The 19,704-nt window shown below is 41.5% G+C and overlaps 1 protein-coding gene across 4 annotated transcripts in view; it reads left to right on the top strand.

The window, feature by feature from the left end:
- Positions 1-392: 392 nt before the first annotated feature.
- The window catches only part of LOC139039730 (serine/threonine-protein phosphatase 2A regulatory subunit B'' subunit beta-like), a 144,504-nt gene continuing 125,192 nt past the window's right edge, over positions 393-19,704 (top strand). For all 4 annotated transcript variants that reach the window (XM_070503627.1, XM_070503629.1, XM_070503628.1 and 1 more), the window contains exon 1: positions 393-525. In XM_070503627.1, coding sequence (XP_070359728.1) covers positions 403-525 — 123 coding nt within the window. In that variant the 5' untranslated portion in view covers positions 393-402. The remainder of the gene's footprint in view (positions 526-19,704) is intronic.

The following is a 19,704-nucleotide window of genomic DNA, read 5'->3' as shown; positions in this document are numbered from 1 at the left end:
AGCGCGCCTGCAGTCCCGCTCCCATATGCTGCGGCCGCGCGGCGCCCAGGGCAGCGGCGGCGGCGCCGACCCGGAGCGGCACGACCCGGCGCCGGGGGCGGGCCGCGTCCATGGGCCTGCGGCGGGCGCTCGGCGGCCGTGCGGGCGGGCGGCGGGGACCTCGCGCTCTGTGAGGCCCACGCCCGGGGCCGCCACGCAAGGGGAGGCGCCCGCGTTCCGGCGCCCGCGAGGCCCGACCGCCGCGCGGCACGGTGAGAGGCGGCCGGCCGCGGGGCATGCGGCGGCGCCCGCGCTGAGCGGCCCGCCCGCCGCCGTGGATGCTGCCGCCGCGCCGCCCGTCGTCCGCCGCGCGGCGCGCCCGGCCTGGCGAGGTCTCGGGGCCGGCGCCGCCGCCGCGCGACCATGTCGGCGGCCAAGGAGAACCCGTGCAGGAAGTTCCAGGCCAACATCTTCAACAAGAGCAAGTGTCAGAACTGCTTCAAGCCGCGCGAGTCCCATCTGCTCAACGACAAGGACCTGACGCAGGTGAGCGGGCCGCGCGGGCCTCGCGGGCGCGGGTGCGCCGGCCGGCGGGGGCTGTGCGGGGTCCGGGGCGCGGCGCGGCGGGGAGCGCGCGGGCGGCGCGGGACAAAGGGAGGCGCTCCGTTTTCCGCGGGGCGCCTCCTCCCGCTCCCCGCGGCCCGGCCGCCGCGTGAGTCGTGCCGGGGGTGCCGTGACTCCAACGTGCCTGCTTCTCCGCGGAGGGGACACAGGGCTCGGGAGGGGCCCGCCGCTGTCAGGACCCCGGCGTCTGTCTTGGGGCCGGGCTCGGACTCGTCCGCCCGGGGCGGCTGAGGCCGGAGGACTGTGCGGTGGCCCGTGGGCGCCCCTCTGGTCTGGCGCAGCCGCCCTCTTCCCCGTCGTGGTCGCCGTCGGCGGCCGGAGAGCGGGGCAGGGTCCCGAAGGCTGGCACGAGCGTCCGGCCTTCGAACTTCGGCTGGGGGGCCCGCTGTCGGCGGGGGGCTGGGGCTCCTCCCCGCCGGGCGTGGAGTGGGGACACGGGGTCGGAGGGCCGGGCCCCTTGCCTGGCCCGCGCTGTCGGGAGAGGGCTGGGTCCCGTCCCGGAGCTCCCGGGTCGGCGTCAGAGCCGCCGCCTCCAACGACGCCGAGTCCTGGGCCCGTCCCTGGAGTGGCTTCGGAGAGGAGGGCTTTGTGTGGGTGACAGCGGCCTGGGAAGTTGGGCTGCGGTCCCCGGTGGCCCTTGGGGCCCTCAGCGGTCGCCTGCGCTCCCGGCGCCCAGGGTTCTCCGGAGCACGGGCAGGGCTTTCGGACGTGCGGGGTCCTTGCCTCCCTGACCCAGCCTCGTCTCCGTCTCTTCAGGAGGCGTCTGTGGCCCCTCCTCGCCGTCCTGCCCAGCCTCCATCCTCTAAGAGCTTTCCCTCCCCTCCCCGAACGAGAGCAGGGGAGCTCCTTTCGCATTCCAGCCCGGTGTGACCCAGGTGTCGCCGTCCCTTTGCAGAAGAACCCCCGAGATGGAAAACATTGCTCTGAAGTGCCGCGCCTGGCTGTTTTTCATGGTGCTTAAGCGCTCCCAGGGTTTGACTTGTTTACATGGCAGAGCGGAGTCGGGTGGCAGGGCAGGGGTTGTGGCCTGGGATGTGGTGTCTTCCTCTGAGGTCAGGTTCCCAGCAGCCAGCGAAAGACCCCTTTTATCTAAAACCAAAAGCTTAACCAAACACTCAAGGCTGCAAAGTCATAGATTGTCAGGGCAGAAGGGCCAGGTCAGCTTGGGAAAGGGTGGAACTCAGTTTCCTGGTGAGTGTTCTGGGGTGGGGGATGGGCTTTAAGGGAGGTTCTCTCTTCTTGACTGGACGCCTTTTTCTGGGAAGCAGTTTATGTGCTGATGAGGGTCCTGGACCAGGAGTCAGGAGACTTTGCTTCTAATCTTGCTGTCACTTTCAGCTGCACGACCTTGAACAAGTCCCTTTGTATAGTTTCATTTCCTTTTCTATGAATTGGGACTAGGGATCCCTGGCTTACCACCCTCACCAGGCTGTCGTGGAAAGCAAGGAATGGTCTTATTCAACTTTTTTCTCTTACTACTTAAAAGATAGAAATTGCCTACCGAATAGGGAACTTGGGTTTAGGAAGTTTCTGGGCTTGGCAAGGGCTGTTCTGAGAGAGATTCATGGTTACTCCAAGCGACTGCCAAAATTGGTAAATTGGGTATTTACACCTCATCGGGCCTGTTTTCTGATTCTTAAGCTTAGATAAACTAGAGTGAAATCTGCATATTGGAGTTGAATCTGTTAAAAATTAAAAAAAAGTCTGTTGATTATTAATTGGATTCAAGAGAGGTTGTCAGAAATTTGAAGTACTTTACTCCTTTCGTTGTATTCGCAGTTTAATTGTGGATTTTGACGCAGACCCGAGTCTTGCAGGGCACAGCTGGAACGGTAATTTCTGAAATAATGAGTGGGGTTGTTTGTGCTGGGAGAGATCAGGCCGGCCTTCTACCTCCTGGGATCTTTCAGGAAGAAACTGCTCTTGAAAAGAGGAGGAGGGAGACCCCAGGGCTGTTGCCAATAACCTTAGCTGCTGCTCTCTGCATCCGGCCCTACCCCGGCCTCTTACTCTCATCCTCCTGGCTCCATCAGAAAACCTCAGCCAGTCGGTTCCCATCAGTCTGCCCCCTGGTTCCTGCTGCCCCTCCCCGCCCAGAGCTCGTTAGACCGTCAAGGCTGGAAGATAGACCAGTGATCATTGAGGCCACCACCCTCTAAGGCGCTATCTTTCAAGAGTTTCAAAATGTGGTAATTTAGGAAGACTGTGTAAGAAAGATTGGAGGGGGAGAAACTAGAGCTGGTATTTTAATATTCTAATGTCAGGTATTAAGGATCTGACTTTAGATGATAGCGATGAAAATAAATGGGAGGGGATGGAGTTAAAAAATAATCACAAATGAAGAATTATCAGATCTTGGAAACTGAAAGCATGCGGGTGATAAAGGAAAAGTCAAACATGACTTGAGATTTCAATTAATCTCAATTCCCTAGATTCTTCTTATCTTTTACCCTAGTAATTCATCCGGCTGTATTTTTATTTACTAAGTAGCATTTTGTACTTTAGATTTTTTTAGTGGATTAATATTATCGTCTGCTTTCTCTGGAGAAATACTTTTCTCTTGTCTTTGAACTCCTAGAAGTAATTTAGGGTATTAAAATTGTTGTAGACTTCACAAGGTTGTTAGCTATCATACTCTTAATTAAAAAAAAATTGTTGTAGAGACTATTAGCTGGATTTTTCCAGCGACTACTGAAAGAGCTTTAAGAAAACAGGCACAAACTATGAAGCGGAGGCAGGTAATTACTTTCTGTTGAAATCCCCAACAGTTGGGATTAGGCTTCTTTTGTGCCAAAACAATGGCAGTGTTTTCCAAGGTTTGTCCTAACCCTCTCAGTAGTGCCTGATTTGCTTGTCTTTTTTTTTTTTTTAATATTTACCCCATTGTAAAAACTGCTCTTGTTTCTTTGAATCTGTTTTCCTGCTGATGAACTAGATTGCTTTTAAAAATGTTTTATACGTTATCTTCAAAAATCATATTGCATCCAGGCAAGCTGATGAAGAATTGCAGATCCTGGCAAACTCCTGGCGATACTCCAGTGCATTTACCAACAGGATATTTTTTGGTATGGTGGATTTTGATGAAGGTTCTGATGTATTTCAGATGGTAAGATCTTTGGTTTATTCTATTAAGTAGGAATAGGTAAACTGGATAAAGTGGAATACATCTTTTCCCATGGCCACAAGAAGTTAAATAGGACTTGTTTTATGTAAAATCTAGAATAGTTAGTGAAATAGAAACTAAACTTGAGCTAACCATGAAATGTAATGGTCAGCGCTAACCTTTTAGAATATGGAAATTGGGTAGTAATCAAGTAATTTTATATATGTTTTTTATTGTGGTAAAATAGACATAAAAATTACCATTTTAGCTATTTGTGTTTTTTTTTAAAGATTGGCACCTAGGCTAACAACTGTTGCCAATCTTTCTTTTTTTTGTTAAGGATTGGCACCTGGGCTAACTGTTGGCAATTTTTTTTCTTTTTCTTTTCTGCCTTATTTCCCAAACCCACCCTAGTACATAGTTGTATATCTTAGTTGCAGGTCCTTCTAGTTGTGGGATGTGGGACGTGGCCTGACGAGCGGTGCCATGTCCACACCCAGAATCCGAACCCTGGGCCACCGCAGCGGAGCGCGCGATCTTAACTACTCGGCCACGCAGCCGGCCCCATTTAGCCATTTTGAAGTGTACAGTTTATCAAGTAACTTTGTAAATCACAGCATAAATCCCGCCATTATGCCACCATTATGTAATATTGAAGTTCTTAGTATAGCTAGGCACCTGTCTTTACCCCCTTGCTTCTTGTCTTAGTGGAAAAGCTCCTTGATCTTGTCCAAAGCTTAAGCCTTTTTCTGTGCCCTGGATCCCGTACCCACCCGCTCTGTCAATCATGACCTCTCTCACTTGTATTTTTTTTAATTAAGACTATTTTTTTTAGAGCATTTTACAGGTTCACAGCAGAATTGAGGGGTAGATAGATTTCCCATATACTCCCTGCCCTTACACATGGAGAGCCTCCCGTTTTAGCAGCATCCCCAACCAGGGTGCTACATTTGTTACAGTTGATGAACCTACATTGACTCATGATAATCACCCAAGGTACATAGTTTACATTACAGTTCACTCTTGGTCATATACATTCTACTGGTTTGGGCAAATGTATAATGACATGTATCTGTTAACACAGTATCACAAAGAGTATTTTTACTGCAGTGAAAATCCTCTGTACTCTACTAATTCATCCCTCCCCTCTAATCTTTGGTAATCACTGATCTTTTTACTGTCTCCAGTTTTGCCTTTTCCAGAATGCCATTTAGTGGGAATCATACAGTATGTAGACTTTTCAGATTGACTTATTTCACTTAGTAATACGCATTTAAAGTTCCTCCATGTCTTTTCAGGGCTTGATAGCTCATTTCTTTTAAATGCTGAATAATATTCCATTGTCTAGATGTACCAGAGTTTCTTTATCCATCCACATACTGAGGGACATCTTGGTTGCTTCCAAGTTTTGGCAATTATGAGTAAAGCTGCTGTAAACATCGGTGTGCAGGTTTTTGTGCAGATGTAAGTTTTCATCTCCTTTGAGTAAATATCAAGGGGCACGATTGCTGGATCATATGGTAAGCGTATGTTTAGATTTGTAAGAAACTGCCAAAATATCTTCCAGAGTTGCTGTATCATTTTGCACTCCCAGCAGCAAAGAATGAGAGTTCCTGTTGCTCCACATCCTCAGCATTGGCTGTTGTCAGTGTTCTGCTATTTGGCCATTCTAATAGGTGTTTAGTGGTATCTCGTTCTGATCTACATTTCCCTGATGAATTATGATGTGGAGCATCTTTTCAAATGCTTATTTGCGATCTGTATATCTTCTTTGGTGAGACGTCTGTTAGGGTCTTGTGCGGGGTGGGGTCTTTTGCTGAGGAAGATGAGCCCTGAGCTAACATCTGTGCCAATCTTCCTCAATTTTTGTTTTTTTAAGGAAGATTAGCTCTGAGCTAGCATCTGCCACCAATCCTCCCCCTTTTGCTGGGGAAGATTGGCCCTGAGCTAACATTCGTGCCTATCTTCCTCTGTATATGTGAGACGCCTGCCACAGCGTGGCTTGATAAGCAGTGCATAGGTCCGCACCCAGGATCTGAACCAGTGAACCCTGGGCCACTGATGCAGAATGTGTGAACTTAACCGCTGTGCCACGGAGCTGGGCCCCAATATTCCTCTATTTTATATGTGGGTTACCGCCACAGCATGTCTGACGAGTGGTGTAAGTCTGTACCCGGGAACACGGGCCGCTGAAGCGAGGCACACTGAACTCAACCACTAGGCCACAGGGCCAGCCCCCATTGGGTTGCTTTTTAAATCAGATTGTTCTCTTATTGTTGAGTTTTAAGAGTTCTTTTTATATTTTAGATAATAATCATTCATCAGAAATGTCTTTTGCAAATTTTTTCTCCCATCCTGTGGCTTGTCATCTTGCTCTCTTGACTTTGTCTTTCACAGAGCGGAAATTTGTAATTAAGTACAACTTATCAATTATGTCTGTCATGGGTTGTGTCTTTGGTGTTTTATCTAAAAAGTCATCACTGTACCCAAAGTCATCTGGGTTTTCTCCTATGTTATCTTCTAGGAGTTTTATATTTTTCCCTTTTTCATTTAGGTCTATGATCCATTTTGAGTTAATTTTTGAGAAAAGTGTAAGATCCATGTCTAGATTAGGTGTTTTTTGTTTGTTTCTTTACTCATGGATGTCCAGTTGTTTTGACACCATTTGTTGAGATGACTATCCTTTTTGCATTTAACTGCCTTTTCTTTTTTGTCAAATATCACTTGGCTGTATTTATGTGGGTCTATTTCTGGGCTCTCCATTCCTTTCCATTGATCTGTTCGTCTTTTCTTTGCCAATCCCACACTGTCTTGATTACTTGTAGCCCGAAGTTGGGTAGTGTCAGTCCTCCAACTTTGTTCTCCTTCAATGTTGTCTTTTTGCTGTTCTGGGTTTGCCTCTTCATATAAACTTTAGCATCAGTTTGTCAATACCCACAAAATTGCTTGCTCGGATTTTGATTGGGATAGCACTGAATCTATAGATGAAGTTAGGAAGAACTGGGATCTTGACAATATTGAGTCTTCTCCATGAACATGGAGTGTCTCTGCATTTCTTTAGTTCTTTGATTTCTTTCATCACAGTTTTGTAGTTTTCCACGTATACATCTTGTACATGTTTTCCCGAATTTATATCTAAGCATTTCATTTTTGAGGATGGTAATGTAAATGATGTGTTTTTAATTTCAAATTTCTCTTGTTCATTGCTGGTATATAAGAAAGCAGTTGACTTTTGTATATTAACCTTGTATCCTGCAACCTTGCGGTAATCCCTTGTTAGTTTCAGGAGTTATCTTAGTTTATTTTTTCAGATCTTCTAAATAGGTGATCATGTTATTTGTGAACAAAAACAGCTTTATTTCTTCCTTCCCAATCTATATGCTTTTTATTTCCTTTTCTTGTCTTATTGCATTAACTAGAAATTCCAGTACGATGTTGAAAAGCAGTAATGAGAAGGGGACATCCCCATACCTCATCTTAGTGGGATAGCTTTGAGTTTCTCATCATTGAGTATGATGTTAGCTGTAGGATTTTTGTAGATATTCTTTATCAAGTTGAGCAAGTTCCTGTCTACTCCTTGTTTACTGAGAGTTTTTATCATGAATAGGTTTAGATTTTGTCAAATGCTTTTCCTGAACCTATTGAAATGATCATGTGGGGTTTTTTTTAGCCTATTGATGTGATGGATAACATTAATTAACTTTTGAGTGTTGAACCAGCCTTGCATACTTGTGATAAATCCTAGCTGGTCATGGTGTATAATTCTTTTTATGTGTTGTTGATTTCATGTGCTGATTTTTTTTTTCTTAGGATTGGCAGGTGAGCTAACATCTGTTGCCAATCTGTTTTTTTTCTTCTCCCCAAAGCCCCCCAGTACATAGTTGTACATTGTAGTTGTAGGTCCTTCTGGTTGTGCTATATGGGACACTGCCCCAGCATGGCTTGATGAACGGTGCCATGTCTGTGCCCAGGATCCGAACCAGTGAAACCCTGGCCCAGTGAAGCGGTGTGCAGGAACTCAACCACTCGTCCATGGGGCCAGCCCTTAATTTTTTTTTTTATATGAGTACAGCACGTGAGATATTTATTATATAGACATACACAAGAGGGAGTATATTGCAACACTGTTTTATATTGGACTTTTTTTATTGAAGTTATGATAGTTTGCAACACCGTGAAATTTCAGTTGTACATTATTCTTTGTCAGTCACCATACATATGCACCCCTTTACCCTTTGTGCCCACCCCGCAGCCTCCTTCCCCCAGTAACCACTAAGCAGTTCTCTTTGTGCATGTGTTTGTTCGTCTTCCATATTTGAATGGGATCATACAGTGTTTATCTTTCTCTGCCTGGCTTACTTCACTTAACATAAAACCTTCAAGGTCCATCCATGTTGTTGCAAGTGGGATGATTTTGTCTTTTTTTTATGGCTGAGTAGTACTCCATTGTATATATATAACACATCTTCTTTATCCAGTCATCAGTTGATGGGCGCTTGAGTTGCTTCCACATCTTGGCTGTTGTGAATAATGCTGCAGTGAACATAGGGGTGCATAAGTTTCTTTGAATTGTCGATTTCATGTTCTTTGGATAAATACCCAGTAGTGGGATACTGTGTTATTTCTATTTTTAATGTTTTGAAAAATATTCATGCTGTTTTTCCATAGTTGCTGCACCAGTTTGTATTCCCACCAGCAGTGTATGAGGGTTCCCTTTTCTCCACACACTCTCCAACATTTGTTCTTTTTTGTCTTGGTGATTATAGCCATTCTGACAGGTGTAAGGTGATACTTAGTGTAGTTTTGATTTGCATTCTCCTGATGATTAGTGATGTTGAACATCTTTTCGTGTGCCTGTTGGCCATCTGCTTTGGAGAAATGTCTGTTCATATCCTCTGCCCATTTTTTTTATCAGGTTATTTTTTTGTTTTTGAATTATGTGAGTTCTTTATATATTTTGGAGATTAATCACTTGTTGGATATATGGTCAGCCAATATTTTCTCCCAGTTGGTGGGTTGTCTTTTCGTTTTCTTCCTGGTTTCCTTTGCATGCAGAAGCTCTTTAGTCTGATGAAACCCCATATGTTTGTTGTTGTTCTTTCTCTCTAACAACAGTGAATTTGATAGACCAATTTCCTTAAGGATTTCTAGATGGAGATACATGCTTTCGTAGATTATCCTTCGCTAATGTTGTCACTCATTAGTTTAGTCAAAACAGCCAAGATAGATGAGTCGATGAATGGCTGTTTTCAATGGTTATCTAGCTTCTGTCCCAGTCAGTAAACACTGTAAGTAATTTCTTTTTGCTGCTAAATAGTTGATTTGAAACAGTTACCCAGACATGATAAGTTCTATGAGACTGGGCAATAGTACATTTTCAAACATGGAGTAGAAACTTTGGACAGGATGTAAAGAGATCTGGCTTTTAAACAGATTTTAGTCCTTACTCTTTCTGTCTAGCTTTGTGACCATAGGGCAGTCGCCTGAACCCCTCTGTACCTATTTATTCTAATGTGAGTGCATTGTACTAAATCACCTCAGTGTCCCTTCCAGCACTACTGTTCTATGATGCAAAATATTAAAGATGGATTTACATTTTGAATAGAGATCATTCGTGATATTCAGGTTTGGTGTTAAATCAGCTGAAATGCAGGATGTTTTGTGGTCAGATTTCTGAAGAAGCTGTGAAATGCTTATGGGGGCCATTATAGCTGCTAATTGTATAATAATATGCATTGAAATATTTTTTAGAAAGGATACACTTGGAACCAATATGTTAATATCAGATGTTGATTTAAATGGGTTCTGCCGAATTATGAACAAGGATGAGATCAACAATGGTAACAGTATACTAATATTATAGAAAGTCAAAGCCCAAGGGACCTTCGATGCCATTTAATCAGCCCCTTCATTTTGACTGCTAAAGAAAACTGGCCCTAAAGAGATGAAGCAATTTACTGAAGGTTATTCCACGGAAATGCCTTCAGGTTTCCCATTTTGCTGCATATTCCCTATGGATTAGGTTCACTTGGAGATTCAAATTACTCCCTGGAGAAACGAAAACCCGCAGTTAATGGACCTTGACCGCAGTTAATCAGCCTTGGTTGCTTCCTGACATCTGAATTGTTGGGAGAAGGATCCTAATTAGAGACATTTGCCCGGAGGGGTGATGCAGGTTTTAGCAGTAAGGAGGAGTTTTGATTGACTCCTTTTAATACGTGAAAGTAGAATTTGGGTGGGGAGACAGCAGCAGTAGCCTAGAGATTACTCTTCAGAACTCTTTGTACTTCCTTTCACTCTCAACTTTCCCTGGGCGTAATTAGGGGAAAAAGTACTGATGACTGTCAATCATAAGATAAATACAAATCAAAATCACAGTGGCATACCACCTCACACCCATTAGGATGGCTACAATCAAAAGAACAAACTGAATGTTGGCAAGGATAGAGAGAAATTGGAACCCTCGTGCACTGCTGCGTAGTGGGAATATAAAATGGTGCAGCTGCTATGGAAAATAGTATGGCAATTCCTCAAAAAATTAAAAGTAGAATTACCATATGATCCAGCAATTCCTCTTCTGGGTACATATCCAAAAGAATTAGAAGCAGAATCTCAAAGAGATATTTGTACACCTACGTTCATAACAGCATTATTCACAATAGGCAAAAAGTAAAAGCAACCCAAGTGTTCATCGACAGGTGAATGGACAAAGAAAACGTGGTATATACATGTAAGGGAATATTACTCCGCTTTAGAATGAAGGAAATTCTGACACATACTATCACATGGATAAACCTTGAGGACGTTATGCTGAATGAAATAAGCCAGTCACAAAAGACGACTAATACTGTATGATTGCACTTATAGGAGGCGCCTACGGTAGTCATATTCATAGAGACAGACACAGTGGTGGTTGCCAGGGGCTGAAAGAAGCGAGAATAGGGAGTTATTTTTTAATGGATATAGAGTTTCAATTTTGCAAGATGAAAAGAATTCTGGAGGTTGCACAATAGTGTGATGAACTTAACGCTACTGAACTGTACATTTACAAATGGCAAAGATGGTCAATTTCTGTATATTGTACCACAGTTCAAAATTAAAACAGATGCTAATGCCTCGGCCCCGACTCCGTGTTGACGTATCCTCGCCGACACCACTTTGTATTTGGTCATTGTCCTGAAAATGTGAGTATAGCTGGATAGAGTAGGACTCGTGGTGGAAATGTTGAAGCATGATCTTCAGGCTCTTGTGGGTGACAATTTAGGGGCATTGAAATAAACCCTGCCTGCAGAATCAGTGATGACTAGTATATTTCTATTTTTTTTCTTTTCTTTGTGAGGAAGATTCACCCCGAGCTAACATCCCTGGCCAATTCCCCCCTTTTTTTTTCTTTGCATGAGGAAGATTAACCCCGAGCTGGTATCTGTGCTAATCTTCCCCTACTTTGTACGTGGAATGCCTACACAGCATGACTGACGAGTGGAATAGGTCTGCACCTGGGATCCGAACCCATGAACCCCCCAGGCAGCTGAAGCAGAGCACACAGAACTTTAACCTACTCAGCCGTGGGGCTGGCCCCTGATTAGTATATTCCAGTGAGTGCTTTGTATCCTTTTGTGTGTGTGGGAGGGGGAGGGGCAGGCAGCAAAGATTGGCCCTGAGCTAGTCTGTTGCAAATCTTCCTCTGTTTGCTTGAGGAAGATTGGCCCTGAGCTAACATCTGTTGCCAATCTTTCTCTTTTTGCTTGAGGAAGATTGTCACTGAGCTAAAATCTGTGCCAGTCTTCCTCTATTTCATGTGGGATGCTGCCATAGCGTGGCCTGATGAGCGGTGCTAGGTCCACGCCCAGGATCCAAACCTACGAACCCCAGGCTGCCAAAGCAAAGCATGCGAACTTAACCACTATGCCACCAGGCTGGTCCCCGAGAGTGCTTTGTAAATGATGACTTCCAGCTGGAAATAAAACTCTTAAGATGTGTTAGCTACCCAATATCCAGACTCAGAAATAATCCATTTGATCTGAACCTTCCAGTTTATAATGCTTGGCCATGGCTCTGTGGCCACCAGCTGCAGCTAGACAACTTTGGGTCTGAAGTTCTTTTTATGATCTTCATATAAAATAAGCGAAATGTTTTCTCCCCCTCCAAATACAGCTCAAACATTATAATTTCTGGGAAGCTTTCCTGACCTCTCAGTGTAGGTTATATACCCTTCCTCTCTTCTTTGGTGCATGCTGATCTGTATTATTTTATCGTATAACTGCCCTGTTTCTCTCCTAAACTGTAAGCTGCTTTGGAACAGGGGTATTGTCTTACTCGTCTTTGGCTCACTTTCTAAAATGCATACATGTAAGTAAGTACATGCCCAATAAATTTTCACTGATTGAAGAAAGAAAAAAGATGTTTACCCCTGAGTAGCGTGCTGTTTTGTGGTGGAAACAAACATGTAAACAAGTGCAATCCTATGTGCTAGTGGAAAAGTATGTGTTACAGCGTGGGTGCAGAGAAGGGTGTGATCGCTTGGGGGGATTGGGGTGGGGGGGAGAGGCTTATGTGACAGGAATTGAAATTTTAAAGGATGATTAGTTCACAAGGTAGATTTTTAAAGTCCTGAAACAGCAAAATATTCTTCTCAGTATAGTATTATTACAGTACTTTAAGAAAATCTTGTCAGTCATTTGTCTCCTGAGTCACACCCAAAGAGTTGCATGGTACTTGAAAATTTCTAAATGAACAAGAACGCACTACTTTAAAAACGTTCTTACCACTCTTACCCTCTTCCAGTTTTGAAATTCGTCCAAGGTGTCTTGTTTTAATTACCAATTTCCAAGTTCTTAGTAACTCTGAACATGTTTTCTTATGAGTTATCTGCAATTTCATTAGAACCAATTTGGGCCTCCATCTAATTCCAAAGGTCTCCCATGGAATCTTCTTAGAATTAAGGTAGAGAAACCTTAGGGAAACAGAGAGACTAGTAAGGAAGTTTGAGGAGAAAAGGGAAAAAAAGAGGCAGGTTTCCAGGACCAATTCAAGGACCCCTGAAAAGCCAACTACTTCTCTTCTTTTGTTGCTGGGTTTCTTCCTTTTTCCTCCCTTTTTTTCGTGAAGATCAAATTCATTCTCACAAAGCTGACCTCTCCTCACCTCTTTTTATCAAAATTTTCTTCCCTAATCATTCTATTTGGAAAAGCTCAAGCCAGAAGTACAAATACTCTCTAATCCTGATTCCTGGCCCTTTTTCTGGTAACAACATGTGAGGACAGCATGTGGATGTTTGTGACCATTTTATCTCACATTCGTGTAAAATACCAATGTTTTCCTAATATGCAAAATAAATACTAAAGTACCAGTATTGCCATTTTGTTATGGTATCATACATATTAAATTCAAGTCCCAAAAGCTTACCAGGAGAAAGGAAGATGAAATTCCCTGATAGTGACTAGCTAGATAGTTCTGTCAAATGTTAATTCAGATTAAGATAGTATTATGAATAAATGTAATAAAAGATGTGCAAGACATATACTGAAAACTACGGACCGTTGTTGAGAAAACTTAGAGAACACCTAAAATAAAGGATGTATCCTGTTCATAGATTTTAAAATTCAATATTATAAAGCTCTCAATTTTCATATCAATTCCAATAAAAATTCCAGCAGATTTTTGTGTTTGAAGATTGAAATGCTTATTTTAAAATTTATATGGCAATGTGAAGGGCCCAAAATAGCCAAGACAAAAAAATGGCAGAGTAAACAGCCCAGAGGGCCCATCCCTCCACAGAAACACTGAAAAAAGTGAGCAAAAACTGTCAGAATCAACTTTGTTGGAACTCTGGAAAATAGTCAAAGGTTTAAAGCAACTAAGTGAATGCTGAATGAAGAAAAAGGCAACTTCAGCGTGGTAGGAGAGCTCTGTGGTGTTTCAGCCTTGCCCCATCCCCTGACTTTGGTGTGGCAGAGTCTTGAAGACAGCAGTCTGTATTCCCAGCATGGGTAACTGGTCACAGAGAGAGCAGAGCAGACCTTCTTCCCAACAAATTGTGTTTGTTTCGACCTGTCTGTAGGTTCCATGAAGGAATGCTGTAAGGAGCTTGTGTTAGTTTCACCTAACTCAGAAATCTCTCAGGGTAGAAAAGCAGCTATGCATGGGGTGTTCCTCAAAAATAAGGAAAGACAAACGAACAAGCTACTGCTGCTTGGGGCACAACATTGCAGTTGTGGCAAACAGTGGATATGCCAGAAGTCTGGGAGGAAGAGCTGAGAAGAGATTTACTTTGGGAAGCAAAGGCTTGATATACCCAGAACAGGATGCATGCTCAGAAAAGATATGAGTTCTCTAAGCTTTCACCTCTGGCTGTCATTATGCTTCATAGGAGCAGGAAGTGAAGGCTAAGGCAGAGTAGTATACAGACTGGCTAAGTGCTGAAGGAGTGTACCAACACAAAGCAAGCTGCAAAGATCAAGAAAGTATTTTCTTTTTTTGCCTCCAGGTGTTAAAGGAAATCAGTCTCAAATCATTAGATGACCACTAAGCTAGTGAAACAGAAACTTCAGTGTTGAGACATGAAAAAGAATACAGTCTTTACAAAGACAGTTTAGAAAATGCACTAAGCAAAAACTACAACCTACAACATGCAGCAAGAACAAACCTTGGGAAAGGAGGAGAATTTGATTTTCAGAGTTAACACATTCTGATGTTGAAAATGTCGTTTTCAACAAAAATTATGAGGGACATAAGGAAATAAGAAAATACGGCCATTCACGGGGGAGAAAAAGAGAAACTATACCTCAGGAAGCCCAGACATTGGACTTACTAGAAAAAGACTTTACATCAGCTATTTAAAATATGTTCTGAGAGCTAAAGGGAACAATGGCCAAAGAACTAAAGGAAACTAGATGAATAATCTCACCAAACAGAGAATATCAATAAAGAGCTATACCATAACAATAACAACAACAAAATGATAATTATGTGAGGTAAAGAATGTATTAACTAACCTTATTGTGGTAACATTTCACAATATGTGTATATCAAATCATCATGTTGTACACCTTTAACTTACACAATGTTTTATGCCAATTATATCTTAATAAAGCTGGAAGAAATAAAACATTGTTCTTGGGGAAAAAACCAAAGAGATAGATATCATAAAAAAGAACTAAATAGAAATTGTTGAGCTGAAAGATACAGTAAGGGAAAAAAAATTACTCAAGGGCTTCCAAAACATATTCGAGCAAGTAGAAGAAAAATAGTGAACAGGAAGATAAGTTAATTACAATTATCCAGTTGGAAAACCTGAAAGAAAAAACAATGAAGAAAACAGAAACTGAGAGAACTGTGGGACACCATCAAGCACACCAGTACACACGTAATGAGAATCCCAGCAGGAGAGGAGAGAGCGAAAAGGCAGAAAGAACACATCATGAAAGAATGGCCGAAAACTTCCCAAATTTAGTGGAAGACATCAATCTAAATGTCTAAGAAGCTTGTCAAACTCCAAGTAAAATAAACACAAAGAGCTCCATACCAAGACAGACAGAGAATCTTGAAAGGACTGAGAGAGAAGTGATTTGTCATGTACAGAGATCCTTAGTAAGACTAAGAGCCGATTCCTCATTAGAAACCAAGAAGGTCAGAAAGCAGTGGGATGATGTATTTAAAGTGCTGAAAGAAAAAAAATGTCAACCAAGAATTCTAGATCTGGCATAACAATCCTTCAAAAATGAAGGAAAAGTTAAGACATTCTCAGATAAGCAAAAGCTGAGTTTGTTTTCAGTAGATCTTCCCAACAAGAAATGCCAAAGCAAGGCCTTCTTTTATGCTGAAATTAAAGTATACTAGGTGGTATCTCAGAGCCATAAGAAGAAATAAAGAACACTAGTAAATGTAACCACATAGGTAAATATAAAAGCCAGTATTATTGCATTTCCGGTTTGTGACTCCTCTTTATATTCCTATAAGATTTAAAAGGATATGCATGAAATAATTATAAATCTATGTTAATGAGCATACAATGTATAAAGATGTAAGTTTGATGATAATAAGATAAAAGGGAAAGGATGGAGTCATATAGGATCAAAGTTTTTATATCCTTTTGAAGTTAAGTTAGCATTAATTCACAGTAGATTGTTATGTTTAAGATGTTTATTGTAGTTCTAGGAAGCCCACTATGAAAATAATGTAAAAATACACAGAAAAGGAAGTGAGAAGAGAATCAAAATGATACACTCCAAAAAATCAATTAAACACAAAAGTGAGCAGTAATGGAGGAAATGAAGAACAAATTATATATGACGTAGAGAAAACAAATAGCAAAATAGAATAAATAAGTCCTTCATAATCACTAATTACTTAAATGTAAATGAGTTAAACTCTCCAATTAGAAGGCAGAGAATGGGGGCTGGCCCCGTGGCCAAGTGGTTAAGTTTGTGCACTCCACTTCCGCAGGCTCGGGTTTCACTGGTTCGAATCCTGGGCACGGACATGGCACTGCCCATTAGGCCATGCTGAGACAGCGTCCCACATGCCACAACTAGAAGGACCCACAACTAAAAATACACAACTATGTACCGGGGGGCTTTGGGAAGAAAAAGGAAAAATAAAATCTTTAAAGAGAAAAAAAAAGACATAGAATGGCAAAATGGATTTAAAAACCTCTAAAATACAACTGAGGGCTGTCTACAAGAGACTCCCTTTAGGTGCGAAGAAGCAAATAGGTCAAAAATGAAAGAATAGAAAAAGATATTCCATGCAAGTAGCAACCAAAGACAGCTAGGGAAACTGTATTACTATCAGACGAAATAGACTTTAGGTCAAAATTGTTACAAGAGACAAAAAAGGACATTATGTATTGATAAAAGGGTCAATTCATCAAGAGAATATAATAATTAAAAACATATGTGCACCTAACCATGATGCCCCAACATATATGAAGCAAATATTCATAGAATTGAAGGTGAAGGGGGAAATAGACAGTTCTATAATAATAGCTGAAGAATTCACTACTCTACTTTCAATAATGAATAGAACAGCCAGAAAGAAGATCATCAAGGAAACAGAGGGCCTGAGCAATACCATAAACCAACTAGAGTCGCTTGTATAGAACACTTCACGCAACAAGAGCAAAATTCACATTTTTGTCTTGTGCACATGGAGCATTTGCCAGGTTAGACCATATATAAGGCCACAGGCAGGAGTCAATAAATTTAAAAAGATTGGAATCTACAAAGTATCTTCTCTGACTACAATGGAACAAAACCAGAAATCAATAACAGATGGAAATTCGGAAAACTTATAAATATGTATAAATTAAACAGTACACTCTTTTTTTTCCAATTATTTTATTGAGGTCATATTGGTTTATAACATTGAGTAATTTCAGGTGTACATTATTATTTATCAGATTTTTGATAGACTGCATCGTGCTCACCAACAAGAGTCTAAATTTTATCAGTCACCATATATATGTGCCCCTTTACCCCTTTTGACGACCCTCCCAACCCCTTCCACTCTGGTAACTACTAATCTGTTCTCTTTATCTGTGTGTTATCTTCCACATATGAGAGAAATAATATAGTGTTTGTCTTTCTCTGTCTCGCTTATTTCGCTTAACATAATACCCTCAAGGTCCATCCATGTTGTTGCAAACGGAATGATTTGTCTTTCTTTAGAGCTGTATTTAGAGTATTCCATTGTATATATAAACCGCATCTTCTTTATCCATGCATCAGTTGATGGGCACTTGGGTTGCTTCCACCTCTTGGCTATTGTGAATATTGCTGCAATGAACATAGGGGTGCACAATCTCTTCGAATTGTTGATTTCATGTTCTTTGGACAAAGACCAAGTAGTAGGATAGCTGTATTTTATGATATTTCTATTAATTTTTTTAGAAATCTCTACTATTTTCCATAGTGGCTGCAAGACTTTGCATTCCCACCAGCAGTGTATGAGGGTTCCCTTTTCTCCACATCTTCTCCAACATTTGTTAATTTTTTTTGTCTTTGTAATTACAGCCATTCTGACAGGTGTGAGGTGATATCTTTGTAGTTTTGATTTGCATTTTCCTAAAAATTAGTGATGCTGAACATCTTTTCATGTGCCTGTTAGCCATCAGTATATCTTCTTTGGAAAAATGTCTGTTCACATCTTCTGCCCACTTTTTGATTAGGTTGTTTGTTTTATTGTTGTTGAGTTGTATGAGTTCTTTATATATTTTGGAAATTAATCCCTTGTCACATATAAAACTAGTAAATATTTTCTCCCAGTTGGTGGGTTGTCTTTTCATTTTGTTCATGGTTCCCTTTGCCTTGCAGAAGCTTTTTAGTCTGATGTAGACCTGTTTGTTTATTTTTCTTTTGTTTCCCTTGCCTGAGGAGACATGGTATTCAAAAAGATGCTGCTAAGACCGATGTCAAAGAGTGTACTACCTATATTTTCTTGTATAAGTTTTATGGTTTCAGGTCTTTAATTCAAGTCTTTAATCCATTTTGAGTTAATTTTTATGTATGGTGTAAGATAATGGTCTATTTTCATTCTTTTGCATGTGGCTGTCTAGTTTTCCTAACACCATTTATTGAAGAGACTTTCCTTTCTCTATTGTATGTGCTTGGCTCCTTTGTCAAAGATTAGCTGTCCATAGAGTGTGCTTTCAGTTCTGTTCCATTGATCCGTGTGTCTGTTTTTGTTCCAGTACCATGCTTTTTGATTACTCTAGCTTTGTAGTATATTTTAAAGTCAGGGATTGTGATGCCTCCAGCTTCGTTCTTTTTTCTCAGGATTCCTTTTGCTATTCGGGGTCTTTTGTTGTTCCATATGAGTTTTAGGATTCTTTATTTTATTTCCATGAAGAATGTCATTGGGATTCTGATTGGGATTGCATTGAATCTGTAGATTGCTTTAGGTAATATGGACCTTTTAACTATGTTTACTGTTCCAATCCATGAGCATGGAATATCTTTCCCTTTCTTTATGTCTTCTTTGACTTCTTTCCATAATGTCTTAGACTTTTAAGTGTAGAGGTCTTTCACGTCCTTGGTTAAATTTGTTCCTAGATATTTTATTCTTTTTGTTGTGATTGTAAATGGGATCATATTCTTGACCTCACTCTGTTAGTTATTAGAGTATAGAAATGCAACTGATTTTTCTAAGCTGACATTCCATCCTGCAGCTTTTCTGTAGTTGTTGATTATTTCTAATAGTTTTCTGGTAGATTCTTTAGAGTTTTATATATATAGAATCACATCATCTGCAAACAGTGAGAGTTCTACTTCTTCTCCACTTTGGACCTCTTTTTTCTTTTTCTTGCCTAATTGCACTGGCCAAAACCTCCAGTAGTATAGGAGTGGTGAGAGTGAGCACCCTTGTCTTGTGCCTGTTCTCAGAGGGATGGCTTTCAGTTTTTCACCATTAAGTATGATGTTGGCTGTGGGTTTGTCATATATGGCCTTAATTATCTTGAGATACTTTCCTTCTATACCCATTTTGTTGAGAGTTTTTATCATAAATTGATGTTGGATCTTGTCAAATGCGTTCTCTGCATCTATTGAGATGATCATGTGGGTTTTATTCCTCATTTTGTTAATGTGGTGTATCACATTGATCGACTTGCAGATGTACAGTCCACGCATCCCTGGTATAAATCCCACTTGACCGAGGTGTATGATCCTTTTAATGTATTGCTATATTCAGTTTGCCAATATTTTGTTGAGCATGTTTTCGTCTATGTTCATCTGCAACACTGGCCTGTAATTTTCTTTGTTTGTGTTGTCCTTGTCTGGTTTTGGTATTGGGGTGATCTTGGCCTCATAGAATGAGTTCTGAAGCATTTTTTCTTCTTCAATTTTTTGGATAGTTTGAGAAGGATAGGTATTAAATCTTCTTTGAATGTTTGGTAGAATTCTCCAGAGAAGCCATCTGGTCCTGGACTTTTATTTTTTGGGAGGTTTTTGATTACTGTTTCAATCTCTTTACTTTGGTCTTTTCAGATGCTATATTTCTTC

Source organism: Equus asinus, unplaced genomic scaffold (assembly GCF_041296235.1).
Source record: "Equus asinus isolate D_3611 breed Donkey unplaced genomic scaffold, EquAss-T2T_v2 contig_4, whole genome shotgun sequence".
NCBI lineage: Eukaryota > Metazoa > Chordata > Mammalia > Perissodactyla > Equidae > Equus > Equus asinus.
The sequence above is the reverse complement of the archived record's forward strand: the minus strand, read 5'-3'. Positions and strand labels throughout refer to the sequence as shown.